The 24,284-nt window shown below is 42.0% G+C and overlaps 1 protein-coding gene and 1 long non-coding RNA gene across 8 annotated transcripts in view; one reads left to right on the top strand and one right to left on the bottom strand.

The window, feature by feature from the left end:
• The window catches only part of LOC310688515, a 699,093-nt gene that overhangs the window by 224,889 nt on the left and 449,920 nt on the right, over nucleotides 1-24,284 (top strand). The gene's annotated exons all lie outside the window — the stretch shown is intronic.
• Nucleotides 20,611-24,284, bottom strand: part of LOC310688419 (transducin-like enhancer protein 4) — a 127,807-nt gene continuing 124,133 nt past the window's right edge. For 6 of the 7 annotated variants that reach the window (XR_014516925.1, XR_014516926.1, XR_014516927.1 and 3 more), the window contains 4 exons: nucleotides 24,125-24,275; nucleotides 23,794-23,870; nucleotides 22,542-22,989; nucleotides 20,611-21,433 (listed from right to left, as the gene is read on the bottom strand). Coding sequence is in view for 1 of the 7 variants with exons in the window: in XM_083464889.1 (XP_083321015.1) it covers nucleotides 22,882-22,989; nucleotides 23,794-23,870; nucleotides 24,125-24,275 (336 nt within the window). In the remaining 6 variants the exon portion in view is untranslated. Of the gene's footprint in view, nucleotides 21,434-22,538; nucleotides 22,990-23,793; nucleotides 23,871-24,124; nucleotides 24,276-24,284 lie in introns of those variants that run through there. The other variant, XM_083464889.1, reaches the window with a different exon arrangement.

Below are 24,284 nucleotides of genomic sequence, written 5' to 3'. Positions count from 1 at the left end.
ATAAATAGCTGTCATCTATGTTATATACCTGGAAGGATCACATTAGTAAGGGAATGTTTCAAGGGAAGAAAAGCAAGTCATAATAAACAAACATACGGGAACCTCTACGATCAGCAATGTAGGCAACAACTGAGCCCCAAAGGTAAGATATACAGCATGTGTACCGTATTTTTTTGCTCTATAAGACTCACTTTTTCCCTCCTAAAAAGTAAGGCGAAATGTGTGTGCGTCTTATGGAGCGAATGCAGGCTGCGCAGCTATCCCAGAAGCCAGAACAGCAAGAGGGATTGCTGCTTTCACTGCGCAGCGATCCCTCTTGCTGATCTGGCTTCTGAGATTCAGATTTTTTTTTTCTTGTTTTCCTCCTCCAAAAACTAGCTGCGTCTTGTGGTCTGGTGCGTCTTATAGAGCGAAAAATACGGTATATGTATGAATATATTGACACACACACACACACACACACACACACACACACACACACACACCAGGGGCTGCTGCTGCCTCTGCTTACATTGCTTGCCAACCACACCTATCCCTCACCCCTTTACCCACCCATTCCCCACCCTTCATATTTTGGTCAAAACCACAGAAGAACTAGGGGATTTGGAGCAAATTGTGGGTAGTGGCAGCGACAATGATGAGTGGTCCTCGCTTAGGCAGGCCACCCACTCTTTCAGATTCTTGGCTTCCCAGTTTTGCATGCAAGCAAGTGGGGGCGGCAGGTGGCAGCAATGGCAACGCCCAGACCATGGGAATGCCCACCTGGACCACTCACCTGCCCGCTTTGCCCACTCATGGCACTGGCCTGCCTGCTTTGCTTGCTCATTCTGCCTGAGGTTGTCATGCTAGTTTTGCGTGGCTGCCTAGCAGCTGCCACACAAACTGCAGAGTGATGACACCTTACATATTTCTGCATGTAGGAAGATATAGATCTGATAAGCTTGGTAACTGAAAAACTAGGTGCAACGAACCCCCTCCGTATACTCTATAATAAGCACCATGGGTTATCGTTTGGTTCTTGTGTGAGGATAAACTTAGATACTTGGAGACTCACACAGAAGCTGAACAAATAATAAATATTTATTTTACAGAACCAAGTTGATAAAACAAAAGAGGAGTCAGGAGATTAAGTTCTTTTTTAACTTATTAATAATTATACTAAATATAGTGGATGTTACAGGCTTCTAAACAAGGTAATAAACACAATACTCCTTTTAAAGTTCAGTTGCTTATTTTAAGTTAATACTCTTCAGTTAGAAGTTACAGGTTTCTATCTAGACTAGATGGTAAATGCTCATGTTATTTCTAGTTTTGTTACTTCCGTTTCTTAAATTTCATTGCATAGATGTTACAGTATAATTCTTTGGTTCTTAAACAACCTTAACACAGAGCTTAATACTTTGGATCCTAACCAAGGTGGTACGTTCTGTCAGTTACTGAACTTTTAACAAACACACTCCTGAGGTACTTCTAGCAGCATAACAGACCCAGGGGATCCCCTCAGCCCTTGTGACTGGCTTGGGAGTCTTCTCTGTCTAGAAGATCTCTCCCCTCCTGACTGAAGTGAGGCCCAAGGAGACCATCTCCTCACAGCTTCTGCAGCTCCTTGCTCAAACTCAGCCCTCCAGTTAACTCCTGTCTGAATACAGTAGAACCTCTACTTACGTCCCACTCTACTTAGGCCCACTCTAAGTCGCAACCACGGCAAACCCGGAAGTAAACGGTGGAAGAATGGCACATGAAGGTGATGGACTACATGGAATTGGCGGAAATGGCTGGCAGAATCCGAGACCAGGGAGAAGAGTCGGTGGAAGAAGATTGGAAGAAATTTAAAGACTACTTACAGAAATATTGCAAAATTAATGAATGTTAGAATGATGTTGGAATGAAGCTAGGTGGTTTAAGCAGTAATGCTATAAAGGTGTATGCAAAAAAAGGATTGATAACAGATGAAAATTTAAAGTTACAGTATATTAAGTTAAAGGATCATGAGAAAACAAAGAGGGAAAGAAATTGCTGACTTAAATAATTGAACTGGAATACAAAAAAGAGAGGTATGAGGAGGTCAGGGAAACAAGGATATGAACGTAAGCTTTAGAAAGATTGATTCATTTTCCTTTTCTTCTTTTAAAGTGTTTTTTATTCCTTTTTTGTTGTATTTTGTATTTTGTATTTTCCTTGTATTTTTGTTTTTTGTTTTTGTGTAATTCATTTTTTCTCTGAAATTTTAATAAATATCATTAAAAAAAACAACCCGGAAGTAAACGGCTTGCTGTGATTCGCACATGCGCAGAAGTGGGCTGCCGGCAAATGCACCTGCGCACAATGGCGCTTCTCCCAGCGAACCGTTTCGCCATAAGGACGGGCCTCCGGAACGGATTGTGGTCATGAGCAGAGGTTCCACTGTAGTTTCACAACTACTAAACACTGTCTTACTATCTAAGCTCAGAGACTTCTTTATCTTGCTGTCTATCATAACAGGCCAAACCACAGTGAACACAAGGTAGACCATAGGGCTACAATAGCATCTAGAGAAGCCTACACTATCCTTGTGTTGCTTAACTGGACTTGGACCAAAAAGCCTTTTTAACTAGAGATCTGCCTTCTGTAAAGTAGGGCACATGTCTGCCTTGCAATTATGCCTAAGGTTTCTGGCGAACAAGTCTGGGAAAGTCACCTACACTGTTTGCATAAGGAGGAATTGGCTTGTCACTGTAACTTCCCTCACGCCATCGGCTAAATTAGCATAAAATTGGGTGAGGAGGTTGCTGTTGTCAGGGGCAGGAAGAAACAGTTCGTAATGACCTGGGAAAGTATCAGGGCAGTAGTTTTGGTGCTGGATTCTTGCCAGGCTTCTAATGAGATACAGGAATGAATGAGGCCTGTATTTTTTTATATTTACATCCCATCTTTCTGCAAAGGAGTTTGAGGTGGCATGCACACTTTCCTCCTTCCCCATTTTATCATAGAACTATCATCCACGAATCCCTGCCTTCTGTTCCAGGCAATGGCACCACATGTCCCCTCAAGTCACAAAGGCAAGCAAAGCATGTAAATGTGTGTGAAACAGGTGTGCGCACATACACACACACACCCCTACCCCTATTCCTTTGTACTCGGAAGTGCTGCCTATATCTTCTTGTCAACAACAGCTTCACCCTGTCCAAAGAGGAAGTGAGTTCTTTCATCCAATGCCTCTGTTTCTAAGCATGATCTGAGCAGGCTCATTTACCACGTCATTCAGAGAATTCCTTACTAGGCATTCGTATCTCTGTCATTTTCCACTAAATTTACAGTTCCCACTATCATTGGCACATTCTTATTGGAAATGAGTTCAGCATCTGACTTTCCGCATGGCAACAGCACTCCCTCGCTCTTTGCAGTGTAAAGTGCTTTAAAAGCAAATAGTTCAAAGGGGTTTATATTAGAATCACTTTCACCTTACATTGTATACCAAGTTCCCAGTTAGTACAGTCTGACATCTTGCTGTAACTTTACACTTCTCTCCGGTGTGGAGTTGAAGGCTAATGGAAGTTTAAGAGTATCATTCCAAGGCATTAGTGAGCCCACGTTCTTTTTTAAAACAGAGGGCATCGTGGTTTGCCAGGCTTAGAATGTCACCAGAACAAGCCTCGCTTCCAAAGAGAAATTCTAGGAGTGACATCCCATCCGCCTCTAGCTTCGTGACTGCAAGAAATTAAACTAGACCGTGATAGACAAGATTAACTGACTTTGTAACTGAAATTCAATTCAGTTGTGTGGCTCCTGGGGGGGGGATGTCCCTCTGCCTGCACATGCATATTTTTATTGGGGGGGGGGGGTTAGCATTTTAATGAACCTGTAGAGACTGAATATGTGCAGTCTAACTCCCCTACTTGCCTGACCAAAGCTTTGATGTCACGGTCACTGAATTGTGAACATGCATGTACAAAGACACTGTTGAATTGCATTTATTTGTCTTTGTGTTGTTGGTTGCTAATCTCATCAGGTATTAACCCTATTCTTGGCACAAGGATCAAACAGAATTATTCAATGACTTAAAATGTGTTTAATTTTCCATTAGATTATGCTCCATACATTGAGGAATGGATGGACAAACTGTTTTCTGTTGCTGGCCACATTCCGTCAGGGTTAATAATAATAATAATAATAATAATAATAATAATAATAATTTTTATTATTATTTATACCATGACCATCTGGCTGGGTTTCCCCAGACACTCTGGGCAGCTTACAGCATATATAAAACATAATAAAACATCCAACATAAAAAAACTTCCCAATACAGGACTGCCTTCAGATGTCTTCTAAAAGTTATCTAGTTCTTCTAAAAGTTATCTAGTTCTCCTTGACATCTGAAGGGAGGGTGCCACTACAAAGAAGGCCTTCTGCCTGGTTCACTGTAACTTCGGTTCTCGCAGTGGGTGAACCACCAGAAGACCCTTGGAGCAGAAGCTCATTGTCTGGGCTGGACGATGGGGGCCGCGCCTTCAGGGTTAATGAGTTTGGGGCAGCCCAAGGGGTGGAATTCAATGTAGCACTGATTGGGGTATGCATGGGGAGGTGAAAGGTCTGCTCACACAACAGAGCTTTCTTCCTCTCCTCTGCCCCCTCTAAACTTGTTCTGTGTTTCATCCCCCACAACCTTCCAGAACAGATTTAGGAAGTGTTGGGTGCACAGGCGTGGAGAGCGAGGAAGTCCCATTGCACATGCAGGCTTTGTTCTGCACACACCTTTTGCCGAATTTCGCCCAATACATTTTGTTGCCTGAAGCAAAGGACAAGCTGGTGCCCTTTGCCTTTACATGCACAAAAGCGAACTGCAGTTGACTGACAGTTGATGATTGCTTTTGCACTGTCAACAGGTCAACAATCACCCTAAGGTCCCAGAGTAGGTCCAAGCAATGCATTAAAATCACTTGAAAACAAATTACTATTACAAGAATAGAGAGTCCTAAAACATGCAACTCAAGTGTCAAAGGCCTAGGTAAAGTGGTATGCCTTCAGCAGAAGATGAAAACTGCATCCTGAAGGTGCCAAAACACCTTCAGGGTGGGGGTGGGAATTCCGCAACTTAGAAGCTATGACAGAGAATGTCATCTTCTGACCTACCCACCCCCAGCAAGCTCTTGAGGGCATGTTGTTGTCGTTTAGTCATTTAGTTGTGTCCGACTCTTCGTGACCCCATGGACCAGAGCACGCCAGGCACTTCTGTCTTCCACTGCCTCCCGTAGTTTACTCAAACTCATGTTGGTAGCTTCAAGAACACTATGTCTTGAGGGCATAGGAACACCCAAGAGGGCCCCCTCTGCTGATCTTAACACCCAAGAGGGTTTGTAGAGATATTTGGGTCTTGAGTCATTAGGGCTTTAAACCCTAACCCAAGCACCTGGAATTGTGCCCGGAAAAGAACTATTGCAGCTGTTATACAAGATCTAGATGGAACCCCAGACAGTAACCTGACCATTGCATTTTCTGCCAATTGAAGTGTCCAAGTCATCTTCAACAGCAGCCCCACAAGGAGTGCATTGCAGCAATCCAGTCTACAAGTTACTAGATCATGGAGCACATCATTTCTGTCATAAGGGTCCCAGCCAGAGCCGGGGAAAGGTACTCCTGCCTCTCAAGGCCACCTGAGCCTCGGGTGACAGTGTTCCTCTAATCATGTACACAGTAAAGTCATACTCTGTTCCCCTAATCATGATAGAAAGAAAGTAACCATAATACTTTTTCTGTATGCACATGGGATAAATTTATTTATGAATGCTCTGTGCCTTGAGATCAAATCAATACAGGTATACCAGTGGACCAAAATGGATTTGCTAAATGAGACTAGCAACTGGGTATCATCAGTTAAGCTGAAAAATGGCCTTGGTGTATCTTTACTATCTGTCACAGTTGGGTACTAGTAACCATCTGACACACACTCAGGTAACTCCTGAAAGTCAAAGGAAAGAAGTTGGAATAGATTGCACGAAGTTCATGCCCTCAGACCTGAAGGTATTGTATATCTATGCAATTGAAGGAGAGCAGATCAAAGCAGACATGTTGCCTCCTGATCACTTCCTCTCAGCATCGGTTTCAGGGGTTTGTTAAGTATCCACTTTCTCTTTTTTAGATTAGCTTGTCTGCACCTCTCCATTCGTCTAGTTCAGAGCATGCACTGCAACATTCAACAGAAGTGGGAGGAGGTCTGTTCTCCCAGTCCCTTTGGTCTCTGTTCTGTATACATTTGGGCCCCTCTCACAACCCCCAACTTTACCACATTTTGCATCTTTTTGATTACCACAATCTCAGCATTTTTGCTACAGCAATCCGTATTATTAATAATGATGCCGCCTCTTGCATCAGTGGTGTTCCAGGAGATTTAATCAAACTAAACTAGGATTTATTTTCATTTTTTAAAGAGAGCAGCATTAGCCTTTAAGGCACCACAAGACCATTTGTTGATTTTACTTGGCAGTGAGGATGAAATGAGACATCCATTTCCATCCTATCCTGTGCTCACGGCAATCAGGGCTTTGTCTATTCCACTGCAGTTCAGCTTCTGCTGAAAACTGTTATTTGTCTCGCTATCTGCTGGTGCTAAAACTAACACAATTAAAGACATAATTAATCTCAAGGTAAAGAAAATGTCAAAAACTATGGAGAATGTAACATAATTTCTGTTCCTGAAATTATGCAAAGTGTGGCAATTTCCACGCTCATTTCAATTTCCAACATGCCTAAAAGGAAGAGTAGACTTTATTTGGGGGTGGGAAGACTGTGGCTATCAAAAAGAAAGCAAGAGCTAGTTTGAGACAGTGTGGGGGGGGGAGTGTGAGTTTGTGGGATTTGTGTGCCTACATCCAGGTTATTATCCTTACCTGGTCATGAAAGCAGCTGCCTGTCACTGCTCAATGTTTCAGGGCCACTTTACACAACCAAGATTCCTACATTTTCAACCTGAAGGATGTTATCTTGCATTAACAGGGAATTCCACTCACAATTTCCTTGGACCACCCACAGGAATGATGTTGCACTGTGGAATAGTGAACCCAGAGATAACACTGCTGCTTTTGTTTACATGAATGCTTATTTCAGGATTAGACAGAGCTAGGTCAGGAACCTCTAACTTTGATAGGAATTATTGCACACTTTGACCTCAGATTCACTCCTAACTGTGGGAAGCGAACAAAGCTAATCTAATCCTGCTCAGAAAGATGGCACAGGGGAGAACATGAGGGCTGCATCATACATCACATTTTGAGGTGTGAACACACAAAAAACAGTTTTATGTGTACACCTACTAATGGAAGTGGGACGCGGGTGGCGCATTAAATCACAGAGCCAAGGACTTGCCGATCAGAAGGTTGGCGGTTTGAATCCCTGCAACGGAGTGAGCTCCCGTTGCTCAGTCCCTGCTCCTTCCAACCTAGCAGTTCAAAAGCACTTCAAAGTGCAAGTAGATAAATAGGTACCGCTCTGGCAGGAAGGTAAACAGCGTTTCCGTGCGCTGCTCTGGTTCGCCAGAAGCGGCTTAGTCATGCTGGCCACATGACCTGAAACGCTGGCTCCCTCGGCCAATAAAGCGAGATGAGCGCCGCAACCCCAGAGTTGGTCACGACTGGACCCTTTACCTTTACCTTACTAATGGAAGTATGACTGCAACAAGCGTGTTTGCATTCTTCAGGGAGCCAGGATTGCTTGCCCACCACCATACAATGCTGTTTTGCAGCCCCAAGAAAGGAATAGATTCCCAACCTTGCTGAGTTCCTCTAATGTTAGGTGAAAAGATGCATTAAAATGTAAGCTAATGAGCAATGATGACAAGACTCTATACGCATGATTTGCCAGCATTTCCCAGACTGGGTGTCAGATGTGAGGAAGTGTAGACACCCCCTCCAGTTTGAATTCCTAAAATAAATATGGAAGGAACAGTTGTTGACAACTTGCCCAGGAAACTGAAGCCTTCACATGTCATCATATAAATAGGAAAACGGTGATAGCATCATCCATACTCTGCCTAAGTCACAGAGAACTGCTGATTCCTTGGGTGATTATGGGGACTGACTCAGCCCATATTAAAAGGTCACAGCTAATTTGTGGAAGGAACACGGGTGGCACTGCTGTCTACACCACTGAGCCTCTTGGGCTTGCTGACTGGAAAGTCTGTGGTTTGAATCCCCGTGACGGGGTGAGCTCCCATTGCTCTGTCCCAGCTCCTGCCAACCCAGCAGTTCAAAGCATGCCAGTACAAGTAGACAAACAGGTACCACTGTGGTGGGAAGGTACATGGAGTTTCCATGCACTCTGGCACTCATCATGGTCCTCTGTGTGCCAGTGGCGGTTTAGTCATGCTGGCCACATGACCTGTGGACAAACGCCGGCTTCCTTGGCCTAAAAAGCAAGATGAGCATCACACCCCATAGTCGCCTTTGACTGGACTTAACCATCCAGGGGTCCTTTACCTTTGCCTTTTTACTAATTTGTGGTGCCCCTGTTGCTATTTTATTTTACCACTTCTGCACTATTATACCAAAGAGCTTACAATCTAAAATCAGACAGAAAGGAGCATACAGACATGAAATCATAAGAGCTCTGCTTGATCAGAACAAAGGGCCATCTAGTCCACCGTCCTGTTTTCAAACAGCTGTGAGAAGATAGCTGGGATTGGTGTATTGACTGATGGTGTCACAAAAGCATTGAAGAATTTCTGCTCTGTAGTTGTCAGGGATAAAGGGACATTTGGGGAACTTCTACAAACACCGTTTATTTTCTTCTCCTTTCTCAACTATCTCAGTGTCGCCTCTCCTGGGAAAAGAAGCAAGCAAACAAGCAAAACTTGCACATATGGGAAGTTTTCCAAAGGTGCTGGTGAAAGTAAAAGCGGGGGGGGGGGGGACGGACTAAACAAGTTTTTTAATAAAAACATTGGGCCATCTAGCCTAAAGTGGTTCAAAATGAATGGTGGCAGCTGAGTATGGCTGTATTCACATGGCACTTTATTCCATTTTCACAACTTTCCCCTAACTGTTAATTCATATCCTCTAGATGCCTCAAAAATGCCAGTACCATCCTGAAAGCCCTCTAGCCGTCACTGATTCCCAAGGTGTCATTGTGTCCCCTTGAGTGGGGAAGGGGTTGCAGCAGCAAGAGGAGGCGTCCCATCATCTGAGAAGGGTCAGCCGCTCCCTCCCCCAATGAAATTCACCCACAATTGCATACTGATGTAGATTAAAATGACCCTATTTTCATCTGATGAGTGTTGGAAGGTATGTTAATTTCCACATTATACACGAGCTTTCCCGTGATGTAAAAGTCACTTCTGGTACTATAGTGGAATGTAGTGCAAGTTTAGCCCTCATTTCCTCATATTATTTGCAAATGGATGTTTTTCTGAAGGCGAAGACCACAGAAATGAGCACTAAACTTGCTCATTTGGGTGACAGAGAGTGACCTCTGCAAAACTATATTCTGCTATTGAGCTGTATCTCTTCCCTAGTATAGCTGTCTTGAAAATAATATAATAATAGTAATAAGAACACAGCATCCCAAACGCTGCAACACCTGTGAAATCATTTCTCCAATATCCCTTCAGTATTTACAGCTTTTGAACATTTCGCGCATGGTGTGTTGTAGAAGAGGATTAGTTCATCCTGGCTACAATTCTTTTTTGTTTTTGTTTTTGTGTTACTCTTAGAAATGTTGCTAATGCAATTAATGCTTTAAAAAAAAAAAAGCAGACGGGATCAGTGATTGTGTTTAATTGGGTTTCCACACAGCAGGATTTATATTTCCCAAGGCTAGTCTTACGTGTCTTGTGGTAACAGACTTTCTTTTGTGGATCTCTTTTTCAGAGCTGCCAAGAAACGTTTGTCCCCTGGCAAGCAGCCAGCACAGATATTAGGCCCATTGTGAGAGGTTGCTCTCTAATGCGGCTGCTTGCTTAGGCGGAGAGGCAAATTGAAAGGTGTTCTCCCAGCACAGCTGCAGCGAATATTACTGCACTTAGCTATTGGAAGTTTGCATAGCATGTTTTGATTAGGGACGGGATGAGCCGCGGAAGGGTCTGAAGTCTGGCTCATTTCTCCATAAGCCAGATTTTATGATGCCTGGAAGTTGATGTCGCCAGAGCTCTTGGTGATACACAAAAGAGGAGATCCTATGCTCACCAGCAGATTGACAGAAGGGCGTAAGGATGGAGGGGAATGTTGCCAAATTCAACATCTCTCTCTAATCCAGCTATAAAGAAAAGGGGTCATGTGGTTTTCAGTTTCTCTCATGAATCATCATAGAAACTGCCTTCTACCAAGTCAGAAAATAGAATACCAAGTCCATAGAATCAGAAAATCTTAGAGTCATCTAGTCCAACCCCCACAATGCAGGAATCTCAGCTAAAGCGTCCATGAGAGAGTACACAACCCCCTGAGAGAGTCCATTCCACTGTCAAATAGATCTTACTCTCAGAAAATTGTTTCTGATGTTTAGTCAGACTCTCCTTTCTTGTAACTTGAAGCCATGGTTTGAGACATACCCTCCAGAGCAGGAGAAAACAAGCATGCTCCCTCTTCCATGTGACAACCTTTCAGATATTTGAAGATGGATATCATACCCCCAGGCTAAGCATATTCAGCTCCTTCAAGCATTCCTTGTAAGGCTTAATTCCCAGACTCTTAATGATCTTGGTTGCCCTCCTCTGCACATGTTCCATCTTGTCAATATCCTTCTTAAATCGTGGAGCCCAGAATTGGACACAGTATTCCAGGTCTGACCAAGGCAGAATAGAGTGGGACTCTTACTTCCCTTGATCTGGACACTATACCTCTGTTGATGCAGCCTATACAGTGGTATCTCAGGTTGTATATGCTTCAGGTTACAGACTCCGCTAACCCAAAATTAGTACCTCAGGTTAAGAACTTTGGTTCCGGTTGAGAACAGAAATCATGCTCCAGCGGCACAGCAGCAGCAGGAGGCCCCATTAGCTAAAGTGGTGCTTCAGTTTAAGAACAGTTTCAGGTTAAGAACGGACCTCCGGAACGAATTAAATACTTAACCCGAGATACCACTGTAATAGCTGTTTTTTTTTTTTGCTGCTGCATCACACGATTGACTTATGTTAACCTTGTGGTTCACCAAGACCCCTAGATACCTTTCACATGTACTGCTGGTAACCCATGTGTCCCCCATCCTATATTTGTGCATCTGGTTCTTCCTGCCTAACCACAGAACTTTCCATTTGTCTCTATAGAAATTCATTTTGTTAGCCTGCTCCACCTAGTTCAGTCTTATCTACACTGACTGACAGCAGCTTTCCAGAGTCTTCCCCATCCCTACCTGGAGATTTGAACCTGGGACTTTCTGCATGCAAAGCAGACTCTCTGCTCCTGAGCTATGGCCTTTCCCCAGTCATCTCCAAAACAGAATGGCTGCTCTCCTAACACACATGTAAATTCCATTGATTTAACACGCACAGAGGATTTACATGCATGAAATTGGGGGGTACAATGCAAAGGGACAAAACAGATTCGTCTTCAAATATGACAGTGGTAGTTATATAGGACTGGCTGTAATTTTCTTCATTTTTCTTTCACATTTAAACACATTCCATTAGAACAGGAAGATTATGAATCACATCCTGTCCAGGCTGTAGAACAAGTAGTGTCAGTAATTAAAACCACCATTTTTCTAGCTCAAACAAGAATGCTTTATAGGAAGCATTAAATGTGATTGAATTATTTTGTAAATGCATTCATTACATTATAAGTGTCTGCACAGACGCTTCTGCTGCTGGGATTACAACTTACTTAATTGTGGCTTTGCTGAGAAAGGGGCAATGAAGAAAAGGGGGTTTCAAAATGTGGCGTCCCAAAGTATAGAGAGCAAATACAAGGACAAACACTTTGCAATATAAATTGTAACTGGTTGCCCTTGAATATGGCCTGGCACGGGATATGATGTTAAGATTGCTAATTTGGACCAGGCGTTATGAACACATTCACACTGATCCTTGCCCACGTCCACTGGGCCTAATTCAAAGTGCTGGCTTTCACCAACCATGGAGGCCTCTCATTCTGAATTATGCAAGGTGGCAACAAGTGAGGGGCAGCTTTCAATGGTAGCCCCCAATCTGGGATGCTTTGCCTACGTTTCCGAACACAATTCAAAGTGTTGGTGCTGACCTTTAAAGCCCTAAATGGCCTCGGTCCAGTATACCTGAAGGAGCATCTCCACCCCCATCATCCAGCCCGGACACTGAGGTCCAGCTCCAAGGGCCTTCTGGCGGTTCCCTCGTTGCTAGAAGTGAGGTTACAGGGAACCAAGCAGAGGGCCTTCTCGGTAGTGGCGCCTGCCCTGTGGAACGCCCTCCCATCAGATGTCAAGGAAATAAGCAGCTATCCTATTTTTAAAAGACATCTGAAGGCAGCCCTGTTTAGGGAAGTTTCTAATATTAAATGCTGTTTTGTTTTTAACACTCGACTGGGAGCTTCCCATAGTGGCTGGGGAAACTCAGCCAGATGGGCAGGGTATAAATAATAAATTATTATTATATTGCCTAAAGAGGCTCACTCAGGATAATGATCCTTTTCTTTTTCTAGGTCTTTTAACACCATGTACATATTTTTAACATCAGTTAACCAGTATTAACTTCATCATCTCTTGAAACTGGCGTTAATGGATACTCGCTTGAATAGATGGGCTTTTCCATTTTGATTGGCAGCTAAGAACTGGGCCCATGTCTGATGTGCCTACTTGTTGACCCTGCAGGGTGGCAAAAGGTGAATTAGGGGACTGCTTGAATGTTAACCTTCCCACTGGATTACAGCTGATGCCACAGTCCCTCGCTGGAACTGAAGCTTCTTGTAAATTGTTTTGTTTTCTTTATTAATAAGCTGCATTTGGCTGTTGAAATTCTTGAATCTGTTTTATTGTGTGTCACCTAGAGGCTTCTGCATGAGATGACAGACAATTTATCTATGAAAAGAGACAGCTGCAATGCTTATAGGCACCACAGACTATCAGGCCTTCCTAGGGTGGAGATAGCTACATAAAGTTAAACCTGTGTATGTGTGACGAGAAATGATAAACTTTCCTTTTATCTTGGCAAGAGTAAGTGATTTATGGTAAACTTTAATGTACTGACGTGACATACACAATTTGTCACAGATGAAGAGCTTGAACCACTTTCATGTAAACAAATCATAGCTTTTCTTCCTGGTGTCGCTAAAAGGCTGTTTGACACCCTTTGTAAGCAGTAGAGATTCACACTGGATCCCTTATCAAGTTAATCTCACAGCTGGCTTCCCACCGGCAAACCTGCTCCATTATACATTGATTTCAACTTTGAAGTCTTAACTCTCTCATATTTGCCTATTTACCTAATTGACACTGTCTGAGACTCAACTCCATACGTAAACAAAGCCTGCAATAAACCCTTGCATATTTCAGTCACGTAAAAAACAAAAACCAGGGGCTGGAGCAAGGAGGCTAGCCAAGGGTATAGATTATAATAAGGAAAGCATCATCCGATACCTGTGTCTCCTGTGCCAGAATGTTTTCAGTCAAGTGCTGTTCTTACATTAATTCACTGAGCTGGAATTTTAATGGACTGCAAAAGTCATGTGACCAGCAGAAATCCAGAGTTAACAAAACCCATTACTTTAAGTGATGAATGCAGACTGGACTGGGAAAAAAGACAAGATTATAAATTTGCTTTACACCCACTGTCCTTGTGCTCGTGGCAAGTGTGAACTTCATGAACCAGAGCAGAAATACCTAAAGAGCAAATCCTTGTAATTCAGAGCTGTAATGAAATTATTCTAGTGATAGTCCATCTGTGACTAAGGCTGCAATCCGATGCACAATTACGTGGCAGTAAATGTGGCTGATCTCACTGAGACGGGCTTAATAATTTTTTAGCATTTCAGTAGCACTTTTGAGTGTCCATAGCTCCACATACATTCTGCCAGTAGTCCTTACAACCACCACCACCCTACAAGGCATATCAATAGTGAGAAGCCATCCCAACAAATTTAGAGAAGCCTCACGGCAAAAAGGGCACTGTCTGCAACCGACAGCTGAACTCCATCTCCCCTTTAAAACTGCAGAAGATGGTGAGGAATGCAACCACATGCCTGCTGCAGGAAACACCTCTTTACCTCGGGTGACCTGGCGGTGGGCCCTATCGATCTTATTGAGAGGCAAAGCCCCATGGAAAGCTCAGTGCTCCATTATCTTTGACCTATGACCAGGTTAGGGGCCTGAACTTTGATTTGTCTAAGATTGCAATGGATTGTTTGACTCCAAGTCCAAGGCAGACCACTGCGTTCAAATCATTTTTGCCTACATGAAGGGTGAGGGCATCAGGAATGGGACTACTGGATGCTAGGGTTTTTTTACAGCACTAGGTTTTTTTTTACAGCACTCAGGGTGTTATTATCGTTTAAAGGCAGAGCAACTAACAACAAATTACAACAGCAATGTTCTTTTTGAGATTTATTTGGCTGATGCACATATGTGCTCCTGGACACTGGTAAAGCACTTCATGAAAAGGAAGCAATATTGGAATACTTCGTTCGGTTTTTGAACTTTAAAACTCTGTGGTCTTCTCACCAGGCTAGGTGGTTCACAGCTAGCTCTCTCAGCTGCTCCCAAAAAAACATGCAAGTGGGCCGCACTGGGCCGTGGCAATTATGGTCTTCTATGTAATTTGTCTATGGCCAGATAGGACCTATAGGTTGCCCCTTAACTAGCTCCCCATGGAAGAGTGGAATGGAAATTTCAGTTCCTGTTATGTATATCTAAACCTGCCTCGTTGCAGCAATTACTGACACTAAAATGGGGCCTTTAAGTAGTTCCGTCATCATTTTTTGTCTTTTGAAGAAAATCCCTATGTTTTATTCTGTTGAAATTTTGTGCTTTTAATATATTATGAGCTGCTCTAGGAGAACTTGCCCTGAAAGGTGACATACAAATGCTGAAATAAATAAAATTAATGGAATGAGGATAATTTTGGAATTAATTTACTGTATTTTTCGCTCTATAACACGCACCCGACCATAACACGCACATAGTTTTTAGAGGAGGAAAATCCGTAGGTATGCCACCTGTAGGCATTCCCTCCATAACATGCACAGACATTTCCCCTTACTTTCTAGGAGGAAAAAGGTGAGTGTTATGGTACATGGGGATACCTGAAGAAAACTTCTTATGGACTCATGGCATGAAATCTAAGTTGGCTGACATAATAAAGGAGAAATGTGTAAGATGGGGGTTGAATAAAAGTAAGATGCAAGCATTACAGTCCATAATAATTAGAGCTTAAATGTATGCTAAATAGGCACAGCTATAATCTTTTACAGAAGCTGAATGGTAACATTTGGCCAGCTAATGGTATTTATACCTACAATGGGGCAGGGAACCACTTGCAAGGGACAGTCATAGATGGCACAGATTTCCTGGCATGGGTGAACTAACTAACACAGATACTATGATTAAAGAATCTTTTGTTTCAATTTAACCCAACAAGTGACACTAGATTTCTTGAACTGCAATTTAGCTGCTTCACATTGTATTTCTCATTTAAGCTACTTTGCTCCACAGTGACAATTTTCAGGTCAGTTACACAGTGTTACTTTGTCTCCAAAAGCTTATGCTGTTAGTCTTTAAGGACCACAAAGCTCTGTGATGGTTTTTGCTGCAGAAAACAACATGACCCGGAAGCTGTACGCCAGCTCCCTCGGCCAATAAAGCGAGATGAGCGCCGCAACCCCAGAGTTGGTCACGACTGGACCTAATGGTCAGGGGGCCCTTTACCTTTTAAAGTGAAGTAGCCCCCATGAGATTTTTGTTGAAGGAATGAACAAGACTAGAATTCAGCATTGCAAGTAGGATCAGGCCCAAAATACACACAGCTTCAATGAGCGGCGCAATAGACTTTGGAACTCCCTGTCTATTGACATCAGGAAGATGCCTGCACCAAACTCTCTTTGATACCTACTTATTCAGGCAAGCCTATCCAGATGTATAGAAGATATATGCATTATTATTATTATTTTAGGTACTGTTTAATCATAATAAATATTTTAAATAGTTGTGTTAACTGTTTATAATCCATAATCTTAAAACTTTGTATTTTTGTAAACTGCTTAGAGGTGTTGTGTGTGTTTCTTTCTTTCTACAATTGATGAACAAATAAATAATCTGGGTAGACAAAATGCTGAGGCAAGAATAGGCAGCCATGAAAGGAAACAGAAGGGCCTTCAGTTCTTGAATCTCCATGTCCTGCTCCCTTAGATGTCTTACTGGAGTGGAGAACATGTGGCCCTCCTGGTGGTCAAGGATGATGGGAGTTGTAGTCTAGCAACAGCAGAAGGCAAGGGACAGGCGAGATTTGGAACAAGGAGTCAGCAACTCAGCAGACACCAATGTTCAACTCTCATAAAGTCTCTTATATTCTGAGTATCTCTGCATGCTGAGCCACACTGATGCTAACATGAGAGTTTGGTCTCCACAACTTTGCATCTTCTCAGAAGCTGAGCTCAAAGAAAGCAGCAACCCAGCCCTTTCCTCCATTTTTCACATTCTCTTGCACTTCCAAATAACCCTTTACTTCCGCTCTAAAAGTTAGCATTGGCTGGAGTTCAAACAGAGCAAACATAGAAATATTCCCCTTCCCACCTCTTTTTTCCCCTTGTCAAGGTCTTTGGACAAAATGGGGCTGGATAAATGTCATTTTTTATTGTAGGTGACGTACATATGTGTGTGTGTGTGTGTGAGAGAGAGAGAGAGAGAGAGAGCTGTCATAGTGACATGGTTAGTGGCTTCCTTTCACAAGTCAGGACTGTAAAGTGAAAGAGGGCAAGAGATTATAGGGCTTGTTCTGACCAAATTCATCAAGTCTGTCCAACCCCATCAAATGCGAAAGCACTGGAAGGCCATTGACATGGAGCCCAAGAGCTCTTTGGCAAAAATATAGCAGCTGCCAAACACAAGCTTGCGCCCTCTATGATCTCTACTGTTAAATGCATCTGTCGCGCATAACATGAGCAATATGCATTAAGAATTATTTGCCTGCTTCTCCACTAAGTTAAAAAAAAAAATTCCTTTTACCTGCCTCCACTTTCCACTTGTCCATCAGCTTGTCAAAGAGCTTTCCACTTCAGTTCCAATCACCTAAATGCAATGGCGGCCTACCCAGGAAGTCTATTTAGGATGGAGAATCATATAGTGTGGCTTGATTTTAATTATACAAAACCCTGCTCTCCACGGGAAGGGAAGCTTGATTCTGAAGGAGTCTCTCTCAGCATATTACCCATTAGTAGAATGACTCTACATACTCCTGCACTATTGTTCAATGTATTTTAGGAGTCAAAAGTGCACTACATACCTAATTTTTCAAAAGCAACCCATGATTTGGGGTGCTCAATAGAAGAGAAGCATTAAGGCAGCAGTTTTCCAAAAGTATAGGGATCCATCCTTAGAAAAACAACAACAAGGCTTTCTTTTAGTAGCTGGGTTTAGATGTTACCCACCCCCAGAGGAGCCAATGTGAGGCAATTGAGCATACTTCAGAAGATTTATTTAGAGACTGTGAAATTACATAGTTACGCAGCACTCTCGAGACACTGCACAGTTCTCTCAATATGCTTTTAAACAACTACTGATTTTCATCAATGATATATTTTTAAGTCTTATTGCTTACTTTGATTTTCTTTTAAAAAACTTTTTTCTATTCACTGAAAAACCTTAGTTGAGCTTCATCCCCAATGCTGGAGATTCATTAACTTGACAAATTTTTAGCTTCATTTCCCCAGCTAAATACATTTGCATGAAACGCCACCACACTGCTGAGAAGAAAAAACATTTTCTAAGATTAGTGTTGTCCCACGGCATACGTTTGAAAATATAGATATATATGGGTGGTGCTGTGGTTTAAACCACTGCGCCGCTCGGACTTGCCGATCAGAAGTTCGGCCGTTCGAATCCCCGCGACGGGGTGAGCTCACGTTGTTCGGTCCCTGCTCTTGCCCACCTAGCAGTTCGAAAGCATGTCAAAGTGCAAGTAGATAAATAGGTACCGCTCTGGCGGGAAGGTAAATGGCATTTCCGTGCGCTGCTCTGGTTCGCCAGAAGTGGCTTAGTCATGCTGGCCACATGACCCAGAAAAACTGTCTGCGGAAGCGGACAAACACTGGCTCCCTCGGCCTCTAAAGCAAGATGAGCGCCGCAACCCCAGAGGTGTTCGCGACTGGACTTAACTGTCAGGGGTCCCTTTACCTTTAAGCTCAACAACTCAACAAATTGTATCACATGCTATGCTTATGTGTGTGATCGTACATCCCTTGGTTGGGTGTCCAAGTGGTCATAGGATGGATTGGATTTACAGCTGTGATGTCAAATTTGGCATGAGGTGATTCAAGGGATCCTAAGAAACATGGGAAACTGTCATATACTGAGTTGGACTGTCTGTTCTGACACCTTAGGACTTCTGCCTTAGTTAAGAAATTCTACTTCTAAAAACACCTCATATTTGCTCTGCAAACCTTGATTTCTGCACTTTAAATTTCGCTTCAAGTTCTGAACACTATTCAGTTGTTTCAGTTGTCTAGTAGAACAATAAGAGGATATTTTAATAATCTCTCTGATCCCACACATTTCTACTTTGAAGAGACAAAAATAAAAATCCTGACTTGACTAACAAGATAACTCTATTGGCCACTACAAAGCATCATAGCTGTATAAGAAGTGAAAAACAGAGGCAATGTTTTTGACTGAATCCACGTGAAGTCAAGTGACCCACAGGCATTCTTCACTGTAGTCAACAGCAGTTTTATGGACACATTGTAAATGTCAGGCTACGCCTTTTTTAATAATAAAAAAGACACTATAATACTGTTTCCTTGTAACCAGGACAGAAAATCTTTTGGTAAAAGTAAAAACATTTATTGGTTTTGACATTAAAAAAACTTGCTCTGTTGGGTAGAGATGCTGTACTCCAAATACCGGAAGAAACGTGAAGTCTCGAGGGTTATGTTCAGTAACTCTTGGTTCAAAAGCAGATGCGGCAGGTGCATTATTTAAGAGCTTGTCAAATATGATCTTCTACAGCACATTTCTTCAAGCTTCATCTCTCCCACTGATTGTGAAGGGGGCACACAGTGGAAAATGTGGGACTTAGGACTTCGTTTTCAGGACTCTCTTTTCAGTACTACCACCCACTGGCCCAAACCATATTACATACATTACATAAATGAGCAACCCATTGGAATCTTAGTTCACATGACCTTGTCACATGACAACTAATCCACAACCTTCAAAGGTAGGGCTCTGATCTGATCCTCCGCACCCTGTGATGTGTTGCAGACTTAATGTAACATAGGGAGTGCAATCAAGGTAATATACCGTGTGCTATCCTTGCAGAAGGCTATCAGTCACTGTTTGCTACTTGTGAATCAGAGGCCTGGATTTAACTGGATTTTGCTTTTCAAAGCATCCCAGTTAACAGAATATAAGAAATTAAGTACACCTCAAACAAGGACTTATGTGAGCTGATACAGCAATAACCAGATCCAGCATCTGAACAATGACAAAGGATATTCACAAGGGAAGGCCATGCAAAGCAGAGCGGCCTCATAGATGTTCGGAATAAAGCAGTTTGAAGGATTGCTTTATGGGCAAGGCTTTAAATTCAATGGCAGCAACAGGGCAAGATGGGACCACTATCACATAACTATCATTGAGAGCTGATTAGCACAACCCTTAAATGTGCAGTAGGCTGCTTTCTGTTCATTCTGATCACAAGTCAGCCTTGAAGAGTGCAAATGCATAGAGATGGTTAAGAGTATGCTACCAAGATCATCTTGCCATTGAATGTGCCACCTTAAACAGCCCTAGAACAGTCTGACCAGTTGCAAATTGAATTAGAGCACTCATACAAATCACTTTGCCCCATGCAAGCTTCAATCTAGGCGGTCAACCCAGATTTCTTTTAAAAAAAAGTTCCCCACCCATGTGATCATGTCAATTACACATAATGCCATAGAACCCAAGGGAAAAGGATTGCATTCTTCTCAATACAAAATTATATCAGAGTTCCTGAGGAGAGAAGGGGGAGGATTGTTCTTTGGATGTGGAACATTACCTGCTTCCACACCCAATCGACAAAATTACAAGAAATAGATAGAAAGGAAGGGTGGATTTACACCACAAACCTCTATCCATACAACTGGTTTTACTGTTGTGCCTTCCCGCAAATGACAAATGTAAAGAATTGTTAATTTGGTGAGAATGCTGAGAATTTTCTAACAGACACTTCTAACTCCCTCTTACAAAACTGCAATTCCTAATTTTCCCCAGGGAATGACTACTGAACACTTTACGTTTGCAGTATAGAAACTCCCTGAAGAAGGGCACATAAATGGGAGCTGAATCCTGCAATGCTCATGAAGTTGGCAAAAACTGCATTTCACATGTCTCTTCTGTTCATAAATGGGAAAAGAGACACACATGGGTGAGAAGTTCTTTCTAACACACACACTGTTCATCGTGTGGGCTTAAAAAGCTTTTATGCCTGTCGGTTGGGCTCATTTTTGTCACACACAGAGGGAGGGAAATTAGAAAAACCACATCTTACAAGTTACTTATGTTTAATGCTTAAAAGTTTGAATGCACAAACGATAATCTACCATTATAGAAGTACTTGTGGTCAATACAATGCATTAGAACTATGTACAATGACACAGTTTAGTATCAAAATCTTTCTACACTGTAGAGTATTACGAAACTGTTAATGACATCAAACACTGAGCACTTAACACAATTATTATCTTGTTTTTGCTACCACATTTGGAACTTCAATGAACAGTCCATTTCAACTTGCAGCATTAACCCATTTCTAGTATGAAATTAAGTAAATTTCTACTTACACAATAAAGATTTATCTACACAGTTCTTTTGATTTTGATCCATAGCAGCAAAGGCACTGTACATCAGCAGATCCACAGACTTAAAAGATTTTTTTTTAAGCATTCAAAAAAAAAAAAGTCACAGGTCATAGTTTAACAGCAACAACAACAACATAAAAAGATAACACAATGTTTCTGGCACAATGGCTCAGCCAGCGTCCATTTCAGGGACGTTCAACTAAGACTTGGGTAAAACTGGCGGTAAATAACGCAAGTCCTTCTCCCGAGTGAAAATCCATTCTGTTCTGCACTTCAGAATGAGTGCTCTTCTAAATCCTACCTCTGAGGTCCTCGCTTTTATAGTTTGTACCCTTGTAGAATCCTTTCCCTTCTCAGTGCCATTTCCAATGAATATATCAAATATTTTTCTGTAATCTTTGTAACTGCAGAATTGCCCAAAGACTCACATCTCCCCTTTCAAAGAAATGTGGCAAAAATGTCCAGAAGGGATGAAGGTCATTCTTGGAGACACATTATTGTACTTCTCTCTGAAACATACAAAAGAAAAGTGATATTCATCATTTTGGGCAACACACTGCACTTGTTGCAAAAGAACAACAACATACACAGCACTGTTTACAAAACACTGTAAAATGGCAGATTAATATAGCAATTCTATTTTGGGCGTATTTTTTTGATACCCTTGTCATATGTCACTTGAACTTGCCGTTGATAAATCAGAGTTACTGAATGAGCCCCAAAATACAGTAGGTGAAGCAGGCAAGACCCCACGGTGTGTAGCCTCCTGAGATTAAACCAACACCCATTTGAGAGCAGAAGTGGCAATAATATAACCCAGTTTTGATATAGAACTACCAATTTTTTCCCCTTTCAAATTTCCAGTCAGCATGTTTGTCCGTATAAAATTTCAAGACAGCCAGAAAAACTTATGCTTGACTATGTCTGGATTGGCCTGGGTCTGGAGAAGCATCTAGTCTATGTTTGGTGGGGAGGAGCCTTGGTCATTTTGTGTCTAGCTCTGACTTGCCTCTGGACCTGCTGTGCCCCCACACAGGCGCAAGGTTTGCATAAGGCCTATGCATATAAAATCAAAGAAGCACAGCACCAACATATAGGGAAATAAGCCCAGATCATGCACCATGCTTTGAAGTTGGCTTTCTTCCCTAATCCATAGTCAACATTGATCAGTTTATCTGGATTTGGACTGGGAGGGACAACTGCAATTTGTTAAAAACAGAAGTGAAAGTTTCCACCAGAGGTGGAGAGTGAGGGAGAACAAACAAGCCCTCAGGGCCGCAATGATAAATCCTAGTTTAGTTATAGTGCAAATTGGACCATTGTCTGTTTTAACATGTAGTGGACCTTTCAAATTTCAAGGCCTTCCATGGCTGTCTGGCAAGACCAAAGGCGAGGCAAGTCTGCAGTCCCTGTTTTCCTAGACTTTCATCTGAACAAGTTTATCACCTCTTGTAATTAATTATGCATTGTTTATTAAACAATAGAATTTAATGAAGCACTCATTTGAGATCTGAATTGGTGCAGATGTGTACACTAGGTAATAAATGGTAAATTCCCATTCTTTACCAAATAGCCTCATCCCACACAAACAATACAAACATTGAGAATGCAACATACCTTTAAATCCAAGGCAGAAGCAGACTACTTTATTTAGTCAGTTCCTTGTTAAAAAGATTTTCTTTAAACAAAATAAATACATTACAGCTATGATACATAATTGAAAGAGTCGGTTCCCTGTTAGGTATGCTTATTCCATCTTCTTCCAAGTAGATAGCTGGAGATTTGGTATTACAAGTCCTTAATGGGTGCCTGATATTAAATAGCAAGTCTGGTGGGGAAAGTCCACAATTGTGATGAACAGTTTCTGTCCTCACTTTGGGAAGGAAAGAGAGAAAGAGAAGAAAAATATACAGCAAAGTGCTACAAGGAGGATTACAGTTCTCATTCAGATTTGTCTCTAATAAATAACTTCATAGACTGTAGCCTTCTTGTCCCCAGAACCGGTAACAATGTATTTGTCATCCACAGAGATATCACAGCTAAGCACAGAAGATGACTCTTTGGACTGAAAAAAGAAAAGAGAGAAAAAGAGAGTTAACCATCCTTTGCACAAAAAATTGCAGTATTAAACTCTTCCCTTCAAACAAGACTTTTTCAGAATGGTCTAGCCATTTTTGCTTCCTTCCCAACGTCTTTTATTGTTTTGTTTCTGCACCCTTAAACTTAAGTTCAGTAAACTCTGCAGACCTGAGACATTGATCGTGTCATTGTTTACATCAACTGTCCTCCAGAGATTAAAACCAAGAGAAGTTAAGAACCTACTTTGTTACACAGCACCCAATTAATTCCTTCAGTAGTTAATGGGGAAACAGAAACAGCTAATGTGTTGTCATCAAGTTAACCAACAGGCTAAAAATTAGCCCCAAAGCAGGCAATTTGGGAAGGGACGTGCAGAACTTCGTGAATTGTATTTAACATATACCCCCACAGCACAAAAATTAGCCATAGACTTGAACAATGTGCAAGCTTGTCTTGCATGTATTCCGGACAATCATGTTACCCAATCACTATTTTTCTGACTGGTTGTGAAAAATAGCCTTTGTGGCAAATGAAGGCATGCCGTGCCAAAATGGCAAAGAAAGGAAAACTGTGTATCTAAGGAGAACACTGAAAGAAACATTGAGAACTGCCAAAGTCTGCAGCAGAAAGAAAGAATAAGGTGGGGTTATGGGAAAAGGGTGGTAAAATGTCGCTATGCGAAGGGAGGTTGCTGAATGTTCCCTGACAGAAGCTCTACAAGGTCCTACGACAAACCATTGGTATAAGGCTGCTTTGTATGTGGTTAACATCCCACCTCTATGATTTTTACCTGGAATATGCTGGCTCCATAAGGTGTTCTCCAAGCATTCAGAAGGTTGTCTTTTCCAGTGCTTACAAACCATTTGCCTGAAATCAGATTTAAAAATAATTAGAAGCAGTTTTTCAATTGATTAATCTGCACATCAACAAAATCTATTCTCTTCTCCCCTTCCCATCCATTCTTTATCCCTGGTTGAAACAATGATCTGCAGCTGAACGGCTCACCAAAACAAAAGTCAACCATACATGTACAATTAAATATCTGCCATTTGATTCTCCCTTCTTGGTTTTTACGGGAAGCAGGTTCGGACGACGGCGCTACTGTATACTGAACTGCTTACCGCAGTGAGCGAACTTCAGGGATAACACACAACTCTCATGAAGATGAAGTTGATACTTGTCTGGTTTTGTGACATGCAGCACTTCAACATTGCTGTTCTCCATTCCTACTGCCAACCATTCTCCAGTTGGGCAATAACCCAGTGAGAAGATCTGCAATTA

Source organism: Podarcis liolepis (genome assembly GCF_965112155.1).
Source record: "Podarcis liolepis genome assembly, chromosome: 11".
NCBI lineage: Eukaryota > Metazoa > Chordata > Lepidosauria > Squamata > Lacertidae > Podarcis > Podarcis liolepis.
Note: the sequence above shows the minus strand (reverse complement) of the source record. Positions and strands in the feature narration are given on the sequence as shown.